The sequence below is a fragment of the Boleophthalmus pectinirostris genome, unplaced genomic scaffold (assembly GCF_026225935.1).
Source record: "Boleophthalmus pectinirostris isolate CB_2022bp ecotype Guang Dong unplaced genomic scaffold, ASM2622593v1 HiC_scaffold_22, whole genome shotgun sequence".
NCBI classification, from domain to species: domain Eukaryota; kingdom Metazoa; phylum Chordata; class Actinopteri; order Gobiiformes; family Gobiidae; genus Boleophthalmus; species Boleophthalmus pectinirostris.
In genome coordinates, this window is record NW_026571190.1 from 6,639,202 (window position 1) to 6,659,595 (window position 20,394).

Here is a 20,394-nt window from a genome sequence, read left to right on the forward strand (position 1 = left end):
GGGGGGAGTGGGGAGATCTGGAGGACTAAAGAGGAAAGTGGGGAGGCAGGGTCTATAGGACTAAAGGGGAAGATGAGAAGGAAAAGGGGGGTCTGAAGACTAAAGGGGAGAGTGGGGAATATAGGACTAAAAGGGAGAGTGACAGGGAAAGGAGAGATCTGGAGGACTAAACGGGAGAGTGAGAATTGAGGAGGGAGGTGGTGTGGAAGACTAAAATGGAGAGTGAGAGGACAAGGAGGGTTTGTAAGACTAAAGGGGAGAGTGAAAGGGAAAGGGGGGGATCTGGAGGACTAAAGGGGAGAGTGGGGAAGTGGGGAATATAGGACTAAAGGGGAGAGTGAAAGGAGAGAGGGAGGTGGTGGTGTCCGGAAGACTAAAGGGGAAAGAAAGGTGGAAGGAGGGTTGGGACCTGGAGGACTAAAGGGTAAAGTGGTGGAGCAGGAAAGGCACAGTCTGGAGGACTAAAGGAGAAAGGGTTTATTTAATTTATTTTAAATTTTTTGTCCTGGGCCTGAGCTCTGCCCAAATATGGTCCAGGTCTGGATTTCTGTGTTTGATTATACAGAAAAATACAGAAATTGAGATTGTATTGTAATCGAGTTACTTATTTTCTATTTTTATTTCTTTTTTTTTTTTAGGTACGGTTCGAGACAAAAGCACAAATGACTGAATGATTACTAAAAGTTGAATATTAGAGTAATCATTTTACTTCAAAACACAACTCCAGATATGTTTTTGATGAGGAAACAACATTATCACATAGATCAGGAAACTCTACAATGTGGGCCCTTTAATGCTGAACAAACAAGCGAAAACAAAACCTCAAGCAGTAGTTTTCGAAGCGCCCACATTTCACACCGTAATAACAGAAAAAGTCAATATAGCATTTTCTAGCCCATCTATAGTGGACAAGCCCTGGCTCTTTTGAGTGCTCTTGTGGAATCACGTTTTCACCCTCCTCGCCTCTCCTCTGCTCCTCTGCTCCTCTGCTCCGGCTGATGGCTTCCAATTTTAGCTTGTTTTTGCTTTTAGTTTTTATGTACAGTGACACGGGATAAATAACGTAGCAGCCGGGAGCGCGTCCAGGCCTTAAAACATGTCACTTCCTCTGCCTTTTAACCACAGGGGTATTTTTAGGCTCCAAGTGCTGTGTTCACCGTTTCTGTGCGGACTGTTGTGTGTAGGGCCGTATGGAGATGACATGTTTAAATAATGCACGTGTTAATAAGTCATGTTTTTTTATTTTGGATCGGAACATTGCGGCGCGTCTGACCACTTTGCTGACCACAATCTAAAGGCAAAGTAATGTTTTCTGATCTAAGTGCTTCTTCAAGTTTTAAAGATAAGGGGAAAAAAAAGCAAACAAAACATCTACTTGTGTCCATGGAGATCACTTTACTGCAGATGTTCCACAATACTGCATATGTGTCCATGTTGCAGATATTCAATCACAAGTGTAATTGTTGAATGCAATATCTGTAATCTTACTGTGAGCAAGATCACCAATTGGTATCGCCAATTCACCCGCTGTAATCCATGGACATAGATAAGTTTAAAGCCATACTATGAAACATCTCAAATCCAGAAAATCCATGGGGACAAAGCGTGTGGCAGCAGTACCGTATTTTTTGGACTATAAGTCACACTTGTTTTTCATATACATTTTATACTCCGGTGCGACTTATATATTAAAATGTTCACACTGACAATCTCAAGAGGCTCTAGTCTTGTGTGTCAGTATTTGCTGATCCTGTTTCTCCTGTACCACTGTCACTTGGCTCTACTGTGCATGTCTCCTGCAGAAAGAGCCTCTGTCCTGTCTGTATCATCTCAGTCCATTACTTCTGTACCACTGAAAATGTAAAATTTAAACAAACTTATAAAGACGACTGAGAAGACTGAACACAAATGCCCCCAAAAAGAAAATCAGATTTTGCCGATTACAAGCTGCAAGTAATGAAATCTGGAGCTGAAAACGGTAATCGAGAAGCAGAAAGAAAGTTTGGAGTGAGCGAGAAACTTGTGACACCGACAACTTTCCTGGAAGTCACTGGATGGATGGACAAAGCCTGGACTTCAGTGACACTGAAACCATCCTGTCGGGATTCAGAAAGGCCGGAATAATTCTAACTGGAACTGATGCTGAGTCTGACGACAGCGACACAGAAGAGGAAGCAGCGCTCTGTTTACCTCCAGAGATCAAGGAGTTGCTCAACAGTGACACGAGAATGAAGAATTAAATGGATTTATTGATTTGGAGTGAGATGGAGAGTTTGGTAAACTTGTTCTGTTCTGTTGTTTATGTTATAGTTTATCTGAAGAACTGTTCATATGTGATGTTAACAGTCTGTTGTTCTCTCTTCTATTGTTATTACTGGAACTTGACTTCACAGAAATTGCGACTCATATATGTTTTTTTTCTTCTTCATTGCACATTTTTATGGTACTTCCACCAGTAAAGGTTGTGTGTTTGGTGGAGCGAGCAGAACTGGAAGTCCTGAAGGGCCAAGGGGGCACTGAGGATTTAATCCATTTCTTTTGAATTCTTTATTCTACTTAAATACTTACAAGAATGTCAGGAGACGGGAAGAAGGCCATTTCTGTCTATTTGCTAATTCATTGCAAGTCCATTTAATAATCCATTTCTTTGCAGAAGAACCTCTTGTATGTTTCTTTACCAGATCTTCCTGAAAAACTTGAAAAACAGAGCGAGTTTGCAGTGATCTAAAGTTCTCCACATACTTTATGCCCTCCGAGTATCCTAATTATTCACCGCAATGAGTTTATATGAAAATCTCACTAATGTCCGAGGGCAGAGCAGAGTTTTCCCATCACTGTATTATTAACAATCTCATTTTTGTGACCCTAAGGAGCTGCTTTTACAATATTCCTGTACTGGAGCAAAACTAATTGTACTTTATTACATGAAAATATTTGTAATCCTAAAATATTTGTCGTAGAGCTCTTCTGTCTGAGCCCACAAAGGAATTTAAGACAACGGATAGACTAAGAGCTAATCCGCCTTTAAAAAGTCTTCATTCCTGTGTTTACATTGGTTTTCATCACTCTGGGGCTAACATGCTCCGTTATGCCACGATAAAAGGAGTCTGGAAAACAAAAGATCCTGTGCTACACCCTGTCCCAAGCCTGATTCCAAATAATAAAAAAAAACAAAAAACATCAGACTTAGAAAAGAATGAATGAATTAAAGCAAAATAGATATGTTTAATGCCATGCTGTGGAACATTCCAGATGCTCTTCTTGCAACAACAGAAAGAAAAGTTTATATGACAGAACCAGTCCCGATTTAAATACAATGCTCAACTTGATTTGTGGTCTGAAAAGGAATCTCTTGGGTAAATAACTATATTCTTTGCCTTCTTCCTATAGGGCAATCACGTTGGACAATCAGCTGGTCGTCCTGGCAACCACGGTGTCGGATGCGGGCCGTTACCATGCCGACGCGGTGAACGAGCTCACGGGGGAGTCTGTGACCAGCCCAGCCATCTACGTCAGCATAACAGGTCAGACTGGAACTTTAATTTTTATTTTTTTTTTTACCTTGGTTCATATTTCACGGCAGAAAACATACTGTAGTGTAGCATTTTCAAAAAAAAAAAAAAAAAAAAAAACTGTTAAAAAACTCAAAGTGAGAAATTGAGTTGCATTTAAAGTTTGAAATCTGATGAAAGAAATGATTTTCTACTCAAACATTATTGCCAAGTCAAATTTCTAACTGCAAATTTGGGAATTCACTTTGCTTTGAATGGACTAAGAAACGTTTCAGAAATATTTGTGTGCATAGGATAGAAATCCGTGTATATTTGGGAAATTCGTGCATGTTTGTCTGTAGTTGAGCATAAAATAAGTATTCATAAACTCTCGAATTAGTCCAGTCGTACATAAAATGTGTTGTGTGTATTTTATCCATCAGAATACGAATTGAAAAGTTTCGACATCAAGAAATAGAATCTCGAAATGAAAATTTACGATTAAGTTTTCTTCAGTACGAATATGAATTCACAGACGAAACTTTACTGTCAAAAATACATTATCACTTCACAGGCTTTATTTATTGAGCAGAAGAAACATTGATTGAGATGCCCGACTTTTGCACTACATACGGACTGAACCAGGACTGAACCAGGACTGAGCCAAGAAGACTAAACTAGGAGTAGACCGGTGAAGAGCTCCGCACCCCATGGGGCTAAGTGCAGCCGTCGCCCTATCTCGCTTTATAGACACCCTTATCTGTGAGCTCGGGGTTCTCCCTCTCTCTTTCTCAAATCCAAGATTAGTCCTGGTTTAGACCTAGTTCAGTCCTGGTTTAATCCTGGTTTAGACCTAGTTCAGTCCTGGTTCAGTCCTGGTTTAGTCCTGGTTTAGTCCTGGTTTGGTCCTGGTTTAGTCCTGGTTTCAGTCCTGGTTTAGTCCTGGTTTGGTCCTGGTTTAGTCCTGGTTTGGTCCTGGTTTAGACCTAGTTCAGTCCTGGTTTAGACCTGGTTTAGTGCTGGTTTAGATCTAGTTCAGTCCTGGTTTAGACCTAGTTCAGTCGTAGTTTAGTCCTGGTTTAGACCTAGTTCAGTCCTGGTTTAGTCCTGGTTTAGATCTAGTTCAGTCCTGGTTTAGTCCTGGTTTAGACCTAGTTCAGTCGTAGTTTAGTCCTGGTTTAGACCTAGTTCAGTCCTGGTTTAGATCTAGTTCAGTCCTGGTTTAGACCTAGTTCAGTCCTGGTTTAGTCCTGGTTTAGACCTAGTTCAGTCGTAGTTTAGTCCTGGTTTAGACCTAGTTCAGTCCAGGTTTAGTCCTTTCTAGTTCAGTCCTGGTTTAGTCCTGGTTTAGACCTAGTTCAGTCGTAGTTTAGTCCTGGTTTAGATCTAGTTCAGTCCAGGTTTAGTCCTTCTGGTTCAGTCCTGGTTCAGTCCTGGTTCAGTCCTGGTTTAGTCCTGGTTCAGTCCGTATGTGGCACAAAAGTCCGGCATCTCAATCAATGTTTCTCCTGCTCAATAAATAATTCCTTTGAAGTGATGACGTATTTTTCACCATTGAGTCTGTGAATTTGTATTCGTACTGAAGAAAACGTAATATATTTTCATTTTGTGATTGTAATTCTTGATGTCATAACTTTTCAATGTGTATTCTGATGAATAAAATACACACATAAAGTACATTCTATGTACGACTGGACTCATTGGAGAGTTTACGAATATTTTATGTTCGACTACACTCAAATATGTACGGATTTCTATCCTATGCACACAAATATTTCTGAAAGCTTTCTTACTCCATAACTTTGTATCTGTTTACTGAAATATGCATGCTTTGTTGGGGTGCCCCGGTCCTATAGATCTGCATACACTTCCAAAATGAATACTTCAGTTAGAATGACTTGAGTTTTTTGTAGTTTTTGCTCATTAAAAAACTACAATGCCTCACTGACAGGTATTTTGGCTTGAAATAAACCAAAACGATGAATTTGAAACTGGAAAAAAAAAAAAAAACAAAAAAAAAATGTCTGGATTTGTTAGTGATGGGAAGAGACAGAATTTCTACGAGACGAGACATGTCACGAGATTCGTCGAGAACAAGAAAAGACAAGATTTTACAATTTTTAATAAAGAAATTGTGCACCATTCAGCTCACAATTCTGGCTTCCAAATTTTGTATGTATTTAATAAGGATGTAACGATATGCAAAATCTCTCGATATGATATTTTCAAGATATGCATTTCACGGTACGATATTTATTACGATATTTTGTGGAAGCTAAATAAATTATGAACATACTACTTTAGTTAAAAGCGTTTAATAACAGTTGTTTTATCATGTAGATTGGACTGAACCAGAGCAAAGGATCATGGTCTATGTAGTTCCGTCAGTTTTTTAGCTATTGCTGCACCATAACAATAATTTTAGGCAAAGAGAATTGTAAATCGATATATTGTGAAAGCCCACGATATTATTGTGAGACTTACAACGACACGATATCACGATATTTAGGTTATTGTTACATCCCTAGTATTGAATTGTACAGTTTTGGTGACATTGTTACTAGAGGTCTGCGCGGGACAGAATTTTCAGTCCTGCTCCCGCCCGCATCCTCAATATTTTGTCCCGTTCCCGCCCGCAAATCGCGCGAGAGGCGACACTGGCTTTCTTAAGCTCTATCAAACACAGAGAAGTGGAAAGGAATTGTCTAAAACAGTGGTCCCTAACCATTTTTGCGCAGCGGACCAGTTTTATATCAGACAATATTTCGGGGGCTGCGTATGGGACGAGGCGGACAGTCTGGCGGCATGGTTAAGTCTTGGCTAAATCCTGTTTTAGACCTGTTTTTAGACCTGGTTTAGTTCTGGTTTAACAGCGCAGCCCACGAGGTGTATGGGAGGGGGGGTTCACACTTTCAGTCCCTGGCCCGGGGTTTGGGGACCCCTGATCTAAAATGTGCGCGAGATTAGACCACATATCCAAGTTTAGGCTGCTAAAAATGTTTTCATTAATGCCAAATAAAATCCAGCACAAATTATGCATGACAGGCACATTAATCATTTATATATTTTACTTTACTCACTCATATTTAGTTTGCGGGACTGCAGTTTATCCTCCCACCCGCCCGCTCCCACAATGAGTTTTCAAAATGTGTCCCACGCCGTACTGTTTTGCATCGGGTCCCGCGGAGTTCAAAGCTCTAATTGTTACTCAGCAAAGTTAACCTTTTTAATCCAACGCAAATGTAAAAACTATGTGGAAGAAAATCTCACGTTCTCGTGGCAATTTTGTCTCGCAAGATCTCGTCCCGTCCCTAATATTTGTGAAATCAAGTGAGTCAACGCAACTGAACAATGCCTTTTACAGTGTATGCTTTTCTAGGGGGCTTTAAACTTTTCCTTTTGGTTTCCCTTCCCCTTCTTCTTTGTGCTGGTGATGGCTTCTACTGGTATGTTTGTATAAATACATGCTTTCCTAGTACTTTTTTCCTGCTTAAATAGTAGTTTTTGCATGAGCAGGTGTAGTCTTGTAAGTGCAGTTTTGGTCAGATTTATTTAATGTTGAAAATTGCATTCTAAGTTTTTTTCTATCATCATGGTATCGGAATTGGTATTGAGTATCGTAACAACACTACTGTAGTACCGGCTTTGATTGGACAGATTGATTGTGTTTAAAGGAGAGTGTACTTTGGCCGTGCCGTGTCCCAAACGCACAGAGATAAAATAGTAGTAGTAGTATCTTGGTGGAAGTATCCTGCAGAGTGGTCCCCGGTGAGCTTTAACAACTTTAATGGCGGCGTGAGCGATCCGTCTGCTGTGCTGTAAACGGCTGTGTGCCCGTTGTGCTACTGTTGTGGGAGTTTTCTTACCAAAAAAAATAAAAAATAAAATAAACTGTCAGTGAAAAAGTACATTGAATAAAAACTAAAAACAAAATTGTGAAGTGGATATAATTTTCCCCCACTTTTTTGTGTAATCTAAACTATAAAAAGCAATATGTTCACGGTGAAAATGTATATCAGATATTTCTTTGTGGATTTTGAATTTAAAGATGCACTTCGCAACTTTTTTGGTGGAGGGTTGTCACTATGGAGATGTCATTGCTTTTTCTTGAGTGTTCCAAAAGTCTGGCCTTGAACTCAAAGTTTGCATATGAATTTATTCCAATATTTTTCCAGACTCAGAAGTATTAATTGAAAATGTTTTAGTTCATATTTTGTTTATTAGACGTTCTGAGATGTATTCAGTGATATGACGACAGGGTTACACCTGTCGCTATTGCTTTGGCTGCAACAGAGTGATGTCATTAGTGGAGCCAGGAGCCTAAACTGTGGAAGCGGCAGGACAGGCACCTGAAGATGGCGGCTTGAGCAGGTGTGAGTGACGATGCTGGTTTGTCTCTCTGGTAGTTCGATATTTTTCACAAATTCCCTTTTATTTTTTTAAAGGTGCATTGTGTCTTTTCTAGTGGAGGGTCCGTCAAATGTTTTTCTTCATGGAGATGTTATTGCTTTGCCTGGGATGTTTCACAGTATGGCTTTAACCTCTCTATCTTCATGCAGATCAAACCAGACCAAGTTGCAGATCAGATCTGTGGAGAGGTGACCCGCTCACAGTCAGAATGCCTGTTTTTTTAAGTATTTTTGAGCTTTAAAACCACCTGTAATTGAGTAAATGTAAAGTAGAGCTGTTTAATGTCATACTGTGGCTACATTTACACTGAAACGAATCACCGTATCAGAAATGATCTGCGTCTATATTCTAGCCTCTTAGCATATTGGCGCTGAATTACTTCACAACACACAGACCTACATCAGTGCATCAGTGTTTTCAGGTGTCCACACAGTGCCGGATCAGATCCATACTCAAATGAATTCGTGGGAGCTGGTGGTACCAGATCTTTCTGTCTCTGGAGCAGTTTTCAATCAGATTAGTGTGGACGAACACTGCATCTGCAACGAAAAGGACTCGAATACATACTAGTGTGGACGGGGTCTATGGAACATTCCAGGCACAAAATTTACACAGTGCTAGCCAGACTGGAGCCACCTAGTGCCTCCACTCAATTTCATTTCTCTCTCGCGACTAGGTCAAGAATACACTAGAGGATTTGCAAGAACCATGGAAGTTGTAGACCGCGCACCGGCCAATCAGCGAAGAGCTGTGAAGCCATGACGTCAAACTTGTCGCTCCTGTCTGAGTCCGTTTTGTGGTACAACACAACAGTAAACAAAGCATCGAGATGGATGTAGACAAAGACAGACATTCTGTGTTGACAAAGATTCCTGAGATCGAGGATTTAAAGCCGGAATAAAGAGAATGTTTGGTGAATTTTATCAAGGGGAAAGACGTTATTGCTCTTCTTCCTACGGGATTTGGCACATTACATAAGTCACGACCAAATAGTCACAATTGGTTAAATTAAAAAGTAAGGCAAGGCAAGGTAAGTTTATTTGTATAGCACAATTCGTACACAAAGTAATTCAAAGTGCTTTACAGAATAAGAAATACATTAAAATCACAATAAAAACAAATCAAAACATAATTAAGCATCATGAAATTAAATATTAAAATAAAAAAAAAGAGAGAAATTAGAGAGAAGAGTGCAGAATGAAAACCTTTCAGTCATATGCACAGTTAAACAAAGCTGTTTTGAGTCTGAATTTAAACAGAGTCAAAGTAGAAGCCAGTCTCACATGTTCAGGAAGACTGTTCCAGGTTTTAGCTGCATAAAAATGAAATGCTGACTCCCCGTGTTTAGTCGTGACTCTGGGCACCAGCAGGAGGCCGGTCCCTGAGCTCCTTAGAGTGCGAGATGGTTCATATGGCACTAATCAAAGATGGACTTTGGTGCTCGGTTATGGAGAGACAAGCAGAGCCACTTTAAAATCTCTGAGCCACAAGGGGCAGTGCAGAGACCTGAGAACAGGACACGTGTTCATACTTCCTGGTTTATAGTCCAGATCTGAGCTGCAGGGTTCTGGATGTACTGCAGCGTCTCACAGCTCGTTTGGAGAGACCAGTGAGAGAACATTACAGGAGTCAAACCTACTGGACAGAAACGCATGGATAAGACTCTCCAAGTCTGCTTTAGACAGTAAACCTTTGTCTTTTGCTACCTGCCTACCGTCAGTGTTGGAGAGTAACAGATTACATGTACCGGAGTTACGTAATCAGAGTACAAATTATGAGTAACTGTATTCAGTTACAGTTACTGGTTCAGTGAGTGGTAATTGGATTACAGTTACTTTGTTGAAATAAATGGATTACACGGTGGTATTTTTCTGTTTTCACATTTGGGGCTAATCCGGGACTAAAACCAGAACTAAACTAGGACTAAACTAGAACTAAACTAGAACTAAATTAGGACTAAACCAGGACTAAACTAGAACTAAACTAGGACTAAACTAGAACTAAACCAGGACTAAAACCAGAACTAAACTGGGACTAAATCAGGACTAAAACCAAAACTAAACTAGAACTAAACCAGGACTAAACTAGAACTGAACTAGGACTAAACCAGGACTAAATCCAGAACTAAACTAGGACTAAACTAGAACTAAACTAGAATTAACTAGGACTAAACCGGGACTAAAACCAGAACTAAACTAGAACTAAAACCAGAACTAAACTAGGACTAAACTAGAACTAAACAAGGACTAAACTAGAACTAAACTAGGACTAAACTAGAACTAAAACAAGGACTAAACTAGGAATAAACTAGAACTAAACTAGGACTAAACTAGAACTAAACAAGGACTAAAACCAGAACTAAACTAGAACTAAAACCAGAACTAAACTAGGACTAAACTAGAACTAAACAAGGACTAAACCAGAACTAAACTAGGAATAAACTAGAACTAAACTAGGACTAAACTAGAACTAAACAAGGACTAAAACCAGAACTAAACTAGAACTAAAACCAGAACTAAACTAGGACTAAACTAGAACTAAACAAGGACTAAACTAGAACTAAACTAGGACTAAACCAGAACTAAACTAGGAATAAACTAGAACTAAACTAGGACTAAACTAGAACTAAACTAGGACTAAACTAGAACTAAATCAGGACTAAACCAGGACTAAAACCAGAACTAAACTGGGACTAAATCAGGACTAAAACCAGAACTAAACTAGAACTAAAACCAGAACTAAACTAGGACTAAACTAGAACTAAACAAGGACTAAACTAGAACTAAACTAGGAGTAACTAGAACTAAACTAGGACTAAACCAGAACTAAACTAGGACTAAACTAGAACTAAACTCGAACTAAATCAGGACTAAACCAGGACTAAAACCAGAACTAAACTGGGACTAAATCAGGACTAAAACCAAAACTAAACTAGAACTAAACCAGGACTAAACTAGAACTGAACTAGGACTAAACCAGGACTAAATCCAGAACTAAACTAGGACTAAACTAGAACTAAACTAGGACTAAACTAGAACTAAACTAGGACTAAACTAGAACTAAACTGGGACTAAACTAGGACTAAAACCAAAACTAAACTAAAAAGCATGACAATATCAAGTAATCCAGAGTATTCAGATTACGTTACTCACTTTAAGTAATTTAATGGATTAAGTTACAAACTACATTTTGGGGTGTGTAATCTGTAATCTGTAGGGGAATACATTTTAAAAGTCACCTTCCCAACACTGCCTACCGTTGTGCGAACAAATCCTAATGCTGCTAGATCAGACGGTTTCCACGAAGTGAAACCGGCTGATGAATCAGGCTAACACAGTGCACCTTTAAGTTACAAAAAAATCGAAAACGTATTCACTTTTAATGTTTGATTCTGTCCTGCTATAATTTAAAGGGAGCAAAATCTATTTTATTCTAACCCTCCCGCTCTCTCCAAAGGTCGTCTAAACACTGTTGTCTAAACACTTGTGAGGTGGTGAATAATTCATTTCCATAACTGCAAGACTGTAAAAATAGAGCTTCCGTGACAACTGTGTATTTTTAAGCTGAGAACACTGAGGTCTATTTTACAACAGGACTGTTCAAACAATATAAATCGCAGCAAGTTAGATGTTTTCCAGTATTAATTTGCAAATGTCATGTTCGCCAAAACAAATTTAATGCATTTCAGTTTAGTTTTTCATGCCCTGAGTCTCCCCTCTCTTTGCTCCACGCGAAGTCACTCCCCCTTCGCAGCGCCATCACAACACAATCAGCATAAAAGGTTAAAGTATAATTTACTATCACCATCGCCTTCTTTCATTCCCAGCGGGAGCAGCGGGAGCAGCGGGTGACAACGGGGCAGCCTACAGGGGTCGCGCAAACAAACCGAAAAATAAAATCATCCTGAAATAATGAGCAGAAATCCGTCCGTAACTTGGGATAACCTTGACGTGAACAAAAAAACAGTGCCTGAAACCGGTGACATTTGTGATCGCGTGGAGATGATTGACAGCTGACTTGATTGACACGGTGAATGTGAAAGGTCAAACGCTGCAGGACAGGACGGGGGTGTTCTCCGCAGAGGATATGGACTACTTATTTACGGAGTTGTTTTACTCCTGGAGTGGATTTCAGATATCACTTACATATTCAAGAGTGGCTGTCATACTAAAGTCACTCGTATAAATGATAGATAGATGGATAGATGGATGGATTAATGGATGGATGGATAGGACTGATCAGGTAGGGCCAGTGGGTGTCAGGAGCCATCTGGGCCAGAGGTGGGCAATTCTTTTTTTTCATGAGGCCACATGAGAAACAGAAAATATTGTGGAGGGCCAAAATGCTTAACTAATTTCTGCATAATATTAATTGTATTTCTTTATAAAAAGCAGTAAAAAGCATTGTTCTGACGAGCTGCTCAGACTGGTAAGAGTTTATGTTCTGTTTACACGAGAATGTTGGCCGTTCGTTTAGACGGTGACAGCATTTTTGAGGCTTACAAACGTGAAATTCTGAAACCACTCTCCAGCGTGGAAAAGTTGAATATGCTCCACTGTAGTGTTTCCGTCTACACTGCCCAAGACACAAAACTTTTCAGATCTGCTCATGTCGCGTACACGTTTACGTCACATACATGACCACCAAGCCTCACCACCGAGCCGCCCGGCATGCATACTCAATCAAATTCCACACACTTTTGTATCACTGTATGCACAGATTTCCTCCCAAAAACACTCGTCTAAATGCAAAATAAAAAGTGAAGATGCGACACCACTTTTGCATCTTCTGTTCAGACCATCATCATATAAACATAGCCTAAGCAATGAAAAAGCGAAGCTGCCTTACAAAAAAATGTCATTAACAAACACCTTTGAAATAAAAGCAATGCAGCTTTAGTCCATGCATGACTGTGTTTTTTTAAATTCCAAATGATCTTAAACGGACTGGTCAGAGTCAACCAAAGGGTTGGGGAGCTTGACAATGCCCACATCTGGTCTGTACAAAAGATCAGCTTCTCTTAAAACACAAACTATAATTGCAGGAATTGGCTTTGTGTGTAACAGAAGTGTGCTAAAGTAAATACATTTATAAAGTGGAGAGTCACTCACTTAGATGAAAGGAGTACTTCACTGGAGGACACTTCTATATACGTCTTTGTGTCTCAACTATACAGCTTTTACTTAAGAGTAAAATATAATAGAAGTCCAGAACTCTAGAGCTTTTACTTAAGGTGAAATATAATAATAATTGAGTACAAATTTAATTTGAAATGACCCAGTAGTTTCTGATGTAGATGAGTTCAGTTTGTTACTTTTTAAAAATCATTTTTATGATATCATGAGCAGTATTGGCTTGAGTAACATTAACCTGCTGTCAGTGATGTTCACACACAACTCACCGTCCACCACATGATCTTTAATCATGTATTAATATCGTGGGGACTTTGAAAAAAAACACTGAGTTTTAACAGGGCAGAACAATTCCTGGTGTAGTGACTATAGAACAAGCCGGGCCAAAAGGTCTGAAACATCATTATGGTGTAGCTGCACTCACTCACAGCCTCCACCACTCACAGCTCAGGTGATTGACAGCTCATCAGTACTGACCCAAACTCTATTATGAGGCTTTTCATACAGTAAATTACATTTGCGGTTCATTTATGTTTCAGCACTCTTACAAAATGGACTTTGACTTAAGGCGAGACACTACAGGTGAATAGGAACAAATCTTACATTTACAGAGATCATTTTCACACTTCTCCTGTAGTTTACTTACATAAATGTAAGAAAAAAATGTATTACAAGTTTTCATCAGGTAAAGTTTTTATATAAAATGCTTTACATTTTATGTGTGAGAACTTCTTATTGACCCATTAGATACTAAAAAATATACAGAGGGGATTTTGTCTTATTTAGTATTTGAGTAAACATGATCAGACTGAAAATTTGCCTAAGATTTTCATGCCTCAGTTAAAACTAGATACCAAAAAAATCCTTCTGTACAATTCGTCCAAATCTTGGTGCTACTTTAAGGGCTGGCCTTTGAACTTACAATGTCCCATGTAATTCTATGGAGGCAAGTTGAGTACATTAAATATTAAAAGATCTTTCAGTGCAGAGTGACCAGTTTTGTTGTTTCCACATGAAAGCTTATATGTTAAGAGACCAAGTTTTGCTTGTAGTGTCTTGACATAACATTTTGTCAGACCAGGGGTACAAACTATTTTCACCGAGGGCCACATATAGAAGAATATTTGTAGTGGAGGGCTGCTGGTCAGTACAGTGAGACTTCCAGATATATTGTTTATGTTTTTGCTTTGTCTGTGTAGCCCTTATATACTCATGAATTATATGAGTGGGCTCTGAGTTTTTTTTTTTTTTTTACAGTGTACTATTCTCATACTGAACCTTAACTTCTTCTCTTCTTCTAACACTAGAAACTAAGAGATTACAAGAAGTAAATAGCCTACTGGGTACCAAATTAATGCAAAGTACCATCTTTTTCAGACTACAAGTCACTCCAGAGTATAAATCACACCAGCCATGAAGAAATGTGTAATGAAGAAGAAAAAACATACATAAGTCACACTGGACTATAAGTCACACTTTTTGACGGGAATTTATTTTATAAAATCAGAGACCAGGAATCGACATTTCATCGTGAAAGGCAAGTTCTAGTAATAACAATAGAATAAAGAACTAATAACAATAACAATAACAATGGAATAAAGAATGAACTGGTAACTATAGCATAAACAACAGAACATAAGTTTACTAAACTCTCCATCTCACTCCAAGTCACGAAATCCAACTCTAAAGCAACTCCGCGCAACTTCGACTGTCACTGAAGTCAAAGCATGCTGCACCCTCCCAGTTACGCCAGTCCCTCACAAGTTAATATACAAGTCGCACCAGAGTATAAGTCACAGGAAACACCCAAACCATGAAAAAAAGGGCGACTCATAGTTCGAAAAATACGGTAGATGGAAAAATGACCCTCCCTTTAACAATAAAATAAAAGCAGGGTACACTGGTAAATGTGTTAATCCCACCAGAATCGTCCAGTCCAGTTCTGTGGCGTCCTTGTCTCCTCCAGTAAAGCAGTTCGACTCCGTCCCTTTTTGTCCAGTTCGGTAACGATCCACTGTAAGCTTCCTTGTACCGTGTGGTTGGCGAAGAGCAGCCCACCGTCACTTTAGCGAGGATGACTTCTCAATTAGTGTCAAAAGCACAGTCCACAAGTTTCACGTTGAAATTAACCCTGTCTCTGACTGCAGATCACACACTGACAAACCTACAAATCTTTACAAAAATCGCAAAAATTAGACAACTTTTGCTGTGGCTCTTTCCCAGGCATCCCAGCCGGATTTCTCCCTCTACTCTCTCCCCGCGCATCTTCCCACGAGAACTCATGTTACTTTCACAGACGATATAAGAATAGGAAAAACCCTTTACCACCTGTACAATATTGTAAATACAATATTATTATTACATGTGCCGGCGTTACGTAATCAGAGTACAAATTATGAGTAACTGTATTCCGTTACAGTTACTGTTTCAATGAGAGGTAATTGGATTACAGTTACTTTGTTGAAATAAATGGATTACATGGCGGTATTTTCCTGTTTTTTTTATTTATTTTATTTTTGTTTTATTTTGGTAATTCCACCCATTGCTGGAAACCCAAACAGAACGTGTGCGCTGTGTAAACGTCTTCTTAACGTTGGTGGCGTCAGTCTCACAGTGGACAAGGTCAAGAAGCCAGTAGAACAGAACCAACAGTGCGCGGGCAAAAACGCATTTGTGTCTTGGAAATTCAGACATCACTTTGTTTTTAAAGACGAGAGGGCTGAGCGTGTAGTGGGTGTGGTACGCGGAGGTACGCCGTCCACCCACTTCTCCCTACATGAGATATAAAAAAAATAACAAATATAAAATTTAGTGCTGTCATGCGATTAAAAAAATTTATAGATTAATTAATTATGATCTGTAATTAATTAATCTAATTAATCTAATTTTAATCTCATCTAAAAATTGCTGAGAAAAGCTTCAATTTGAGGTATTGTCATTTAAATTCATTATTACATTATTGTGGCAGATCAAAAGACTGATATAGAACAAATAAAGTGACTTTATAAAGTCATTTATTGTTTAACAAATCTCTCCAAATTGGCTGTTGAGCCCAAGTCTCCATGAATAAGAAACTGTTTGTTGTAAAGTAGCAAAGACGAGGAAATCTGAACATAATAACTTTTGTCTACTTAAAGACAATAAAAAGTCCAGTCTTTCCTTAACCATATTAAAAATATTATTGATAGAGAAATGCTTTATATATGAGATCACTGGTTTTTAGTCCTGGTTTTAGTCTTGGTTTAGACCTGCTTTAGTCCTACTTTAGTCTTAGTTTAGTCCTGGAATGGATTAATCCTGGTTTTAGTTCTGGTTTTTAGTTCTGGTTTAGTTCTGGTTTAGTCCTGGACTGGATTAGTCCTGGTTTTAGTCTTGGTGTTAGTTCTGGTTTAGAGGTGCACAGGAGGAAGCTCGGTTTGCGCAGCGTAGCGAGAAAACACGATCCACACGCGGCTCACGGGAGCACGTCGGTGTCCGCGCAGTGTCTACGGAAGGAAACGTGGTCCGCGCGTTCTCAGGTTAATGACGATGATGAAGGTGTGTGTGTTTGTTGTGTGTGTCCCCTCATGTGGCAGGTCACTATAGGACAGTAGTGCAGACATCATGAGCCTATGCAGGTTGTTTTCAGGCGATTTTATATTTGTTATTTTCTTTTATATTTCACGTCGGGAGAATAATTTCCAAGACACAAATGTGTTTTTACCTGTGCACTGCTGCCTCTGTTCTACTGGCTCTTCCACCTCGTCCATTGTGCCTGACGCCGCCTACGTTACCATAATGTTTACATCGCTCTTACTGCGCGCGTTTTGTGTGGGTTTCCGGCAATGAGTGGAATTACGAAATAAAAAAATTATAAATGTGTTTTTGTGTGTGTGTGTTGTTGTCCCAGCAACGCATAAAAACAGATTTTATAATAAAGCAACTCGCACACAGAAACAGTAAAGTTAGAGATTAAAAATGAGATTACGCGATTAAAAAACATAACGCGCTAAATATGACTGTAATTAATTAATCGCAATTAACGCGATAATTTGAACCCCTAATAAAATTGCCTACAAGTTAAATATCAAACCGGATCTATTGGCACTGGTGAAAAACAAACTGCATAGGCTCATGAAATCTGCACTACTGTCCTATAGTGACCTGCCACATGAGGGGACATGCACACAAACACACACAAAACACACACCTTCATCAGCGTCATCAACCATCCTTCCGTGCAGGGGATGTGGTTTAAAAAGCATGACAATATCAAGTCATCCAGAGTATTCAGATCACGTTACTCACCTTAAGTAACTTCATGGATTACATTACAAACTACATATTGGGGTATGTAATCTGTAGGGGAATGCATTTTAAAAGTAACCTTCCCAACACTGTGGACCCCTAACCAAAAAGTTCCACAGTGCACGTCTGAGTCTGCATCGCAACACAATGAGAGTTACTTGAGTTTGAAGTAAAAAGTACTGCCTCTGATTAAATTTCAGGAAGACTACGCTCGGTGCACCTGCAAAACAAGTTTGTTCAAAGTAAAAGAAATAAGTAACAGACGGCGGACTTTATTTTCACTTTCACGTCGTCGCAGAACCATCTGTTTGGAACTTGTTTGAATTATCCACTTATTTTTGTCAAAACTGGAAATTGTCTCGAACAGCGTGCCCATACCCTCGAATTTTCACCACATCCGCCGCGCCAAAGAACTACCGGTGGTTTATCCGTGGTCCGTTTGAATTGGAAAAATATTGAAATCAAGTATGAATCTGTGTCTGAAAGCGTCCTGGAGTTATAAAGTATGTCATAATGCTGAGTGGATAACGAGTCCAGTGTTGTTTGAAACGTGCCTGAGAAAATAACATCCATTTGTAAAACTGTATCCTAAACATATCAACAAACCGAGTAGAAGGGTGCACTTAGAGCGTGGGTGCATTTTCAGTACCCCCCTCTAGATGGCGCTCATGAGATTCAAAATCAGCTACTGTGGACCTTGTTGGGAAGTGAATTGCAAGTGAAATGTACCGACTGAAAAAAAAGCCTTTACTATAGAAAGCATATTTGAAAAGGGTGCGTGTTTTTGGCTTTCTACTGTGTTATAATGTTGTTTTAGGTGTCATCTATGCATCTTTGAGCAATTTAGCGATCTCTTCAAACCCTCCTTATGGTTAGCTGCTAGATTCTGTTCAGTGCTTCTTAAATCTACAAAAAACATGATGCAAAAGTGTAGACAACAACAATTAGTTTCATTAGCGGGATGCATGCTGATTGTGTTGTGGTAGCGCTCTGAAGGGGGAGTGATACGTAATTTTTGTGTCGCAAGCCTTCCCTATCCACACAGCTTTGAGCATATTTGTTGTAGTTCTTCTTCTTCACTTGCGGCTTGATTGGTCCATCGGAAAAAAGAGTCCCGGGGTCACTTCTGTTGTGGCTTTTTAATGTGTTGCAGCTTTTTGTTGTGTTGTCACAACAAAATTTGTTGCCGCGTTTGTGTTTGTTGTGACCCCTCTCGGCTTCCGTAAATGAGAGATGAGGGAATGAAGAGAGATAAACAGACGTGATGAAGTCGCAAACAGACCTCCTCCATCCTTTAAAAATGATGAAATATATATTAAAACAAAAAAAAAAAAAAAAGGAAGTCTAATCAACCAAAGATTCCGCGACCCCCCTGTTGAAGACCTCAGGAATAGGGCCTTGGAGAGATCACTAGATTACTCAAACATGCTTTTATAACATCTCAAACCTCTTTAGATATGTTTTTGATGAAAGAACTACGGTACAACATGGTCAAAAAAAAAAAAAAAACGATTTCACATAACACCCCCTCTTTACGTAAGCAGTCACAGGATCGTTTTGACCTCGCATAAAACATCCACTTATTTTTTTGGCAGACTGGAAATCTTCTGATAGAAAGTGTCCACCTTCAGAGTTTCTCCTCATCCACTCCGCTGAAGAAACGCCAGTGGCTGATTCGCGGTCGGTCTGGGCGAGCTTTAAAAGGTGTATGTTAGTCGGACTAGAGGAGTAGAGGAGATTGACAGGATAAATTGGAGCAGTGAGGGCTCGAGGTGAAGTCCGGGTACAGACAGGAGACAGACAGGCAGCAGACAGCAGAGAAATGTGCTTAAATGGGACTCCCAGAGATGGACAGTTAGCAGACTTTGTGGAGTTGGTTTGGTTTTGTCTAATTCTTTTAACTCTGTAAGTGCCCGTACTTGACATTTGCGTAAAAACAAATGCTGGCAAAGTTAAATGTTTTATTTTGGGGTTTTGGTTCAAGACGATTAACCAGTCAGAAAGCAGAAAGAGCCTCGTCTGAGTCTTTCACTTGGGTTGCCAGTTTTAATGCTGAAATCAAGTTGAGTTAAACCTAAATGGAGTTATATGAGTCAACCGAAGAGATGTTAGTGAGTGAGTTAAGCGGGAATGTTGTATTTTTTTGTATTTATATCTAAAAAGGCACATTCAGTCCGTGTATCATTCGTTCTTTCGTTTTTTAATATAAAATCAAAAATATTAAAACAAAAAACAGCTATTTTCTTCTTTATTTACGGTATCTCCAAAACCAAAATGAAAAAACTAAACAAAAGGATAACGATTCATTTTCCGACTGAGACTTGGTTTAGTCCTGGTTCAGCTCTGGTTTAATCCTGGTTCAGTTCTGGTTTAGTCCTGGTTTAGACCTAGTTTAGTCCTGGTTTAATCCTGGTTTAGACCTGGTTCAATCCTGGTTTAGTCCTGGTTTAGTTCTGGTTTAGACCTGGTCCAGCTCTGGTTCAGTCCTGGTTTAGACCTGATTCAGTCCTGGTTTAGTCCTGGTTTAGACTTTAGTTCTGGTTTAGTTGAGTCCTGGTTTAGTCTGGTTTAGACCTGGTTTAGTCCTGGTTTCAGTCCTGGTTTAGTCCTGGTTCAGACCTGGTTTAGTCCTGTTTAGTCCTGGTTCAGTCTGGTTTAGTCCTGGTTTAGTCCTGGTAGTCCTAGTTTAGACCTAGTTTAGACTGGTTCAGTCCTGGTTAGTCCTGGTTTAGTCCTGGTTTAGTCCTGGTTTAGTCCTGGTTCAGTCCTGGTTTAGTCCTGGTTTAGTCCTGGTTTAGTCCTGGTTAGTCCTGGTTACCTGGTTCAGTCCTGGTTTAGTCCTGGTTTAGACCTGGTTCAGTCCTGGTTTAGTCCTGGTTCAGTCCTGGTTTAGACCTGGTTTGACCTGGTTCAGTCCTGGTTTAGTCCTGGTTTAGACCTTTAGACCTGGTTCAGTCCTGGTTTAGTCCTGGTTTAGTCCTGGTTTAGTCCTGGTTTTAGTCCTGGTTAGTCCTAGTTTAGACCTAGTTTAGACTGGTTCAGTCCTGGTTTAGTCCTGGTTTAGACCTGGTTCA

The 20,394-nt window shown here is 39.5% G+C and overlaps 1 protein-coding gene across 1 annotated transcript in view; it reads left to right on the plus strand.

Annotated features, from left to right (window-relative positions):
- The window catches only part of LOC110174021 (protein sidekick-1-like), a 260,668-nt gene that overhangs the window by 51,766 nt on the left and 188,508 nt on the right, over nt 1-20,394 (plus strand). Inside the window, 1 exon segment of the mRNA XM_020940057.2 lies at nt 3,391-3,524. Coding sequence (XP_020795716.2) covers nt 3,391-3,524 — 134 coding nt within the window.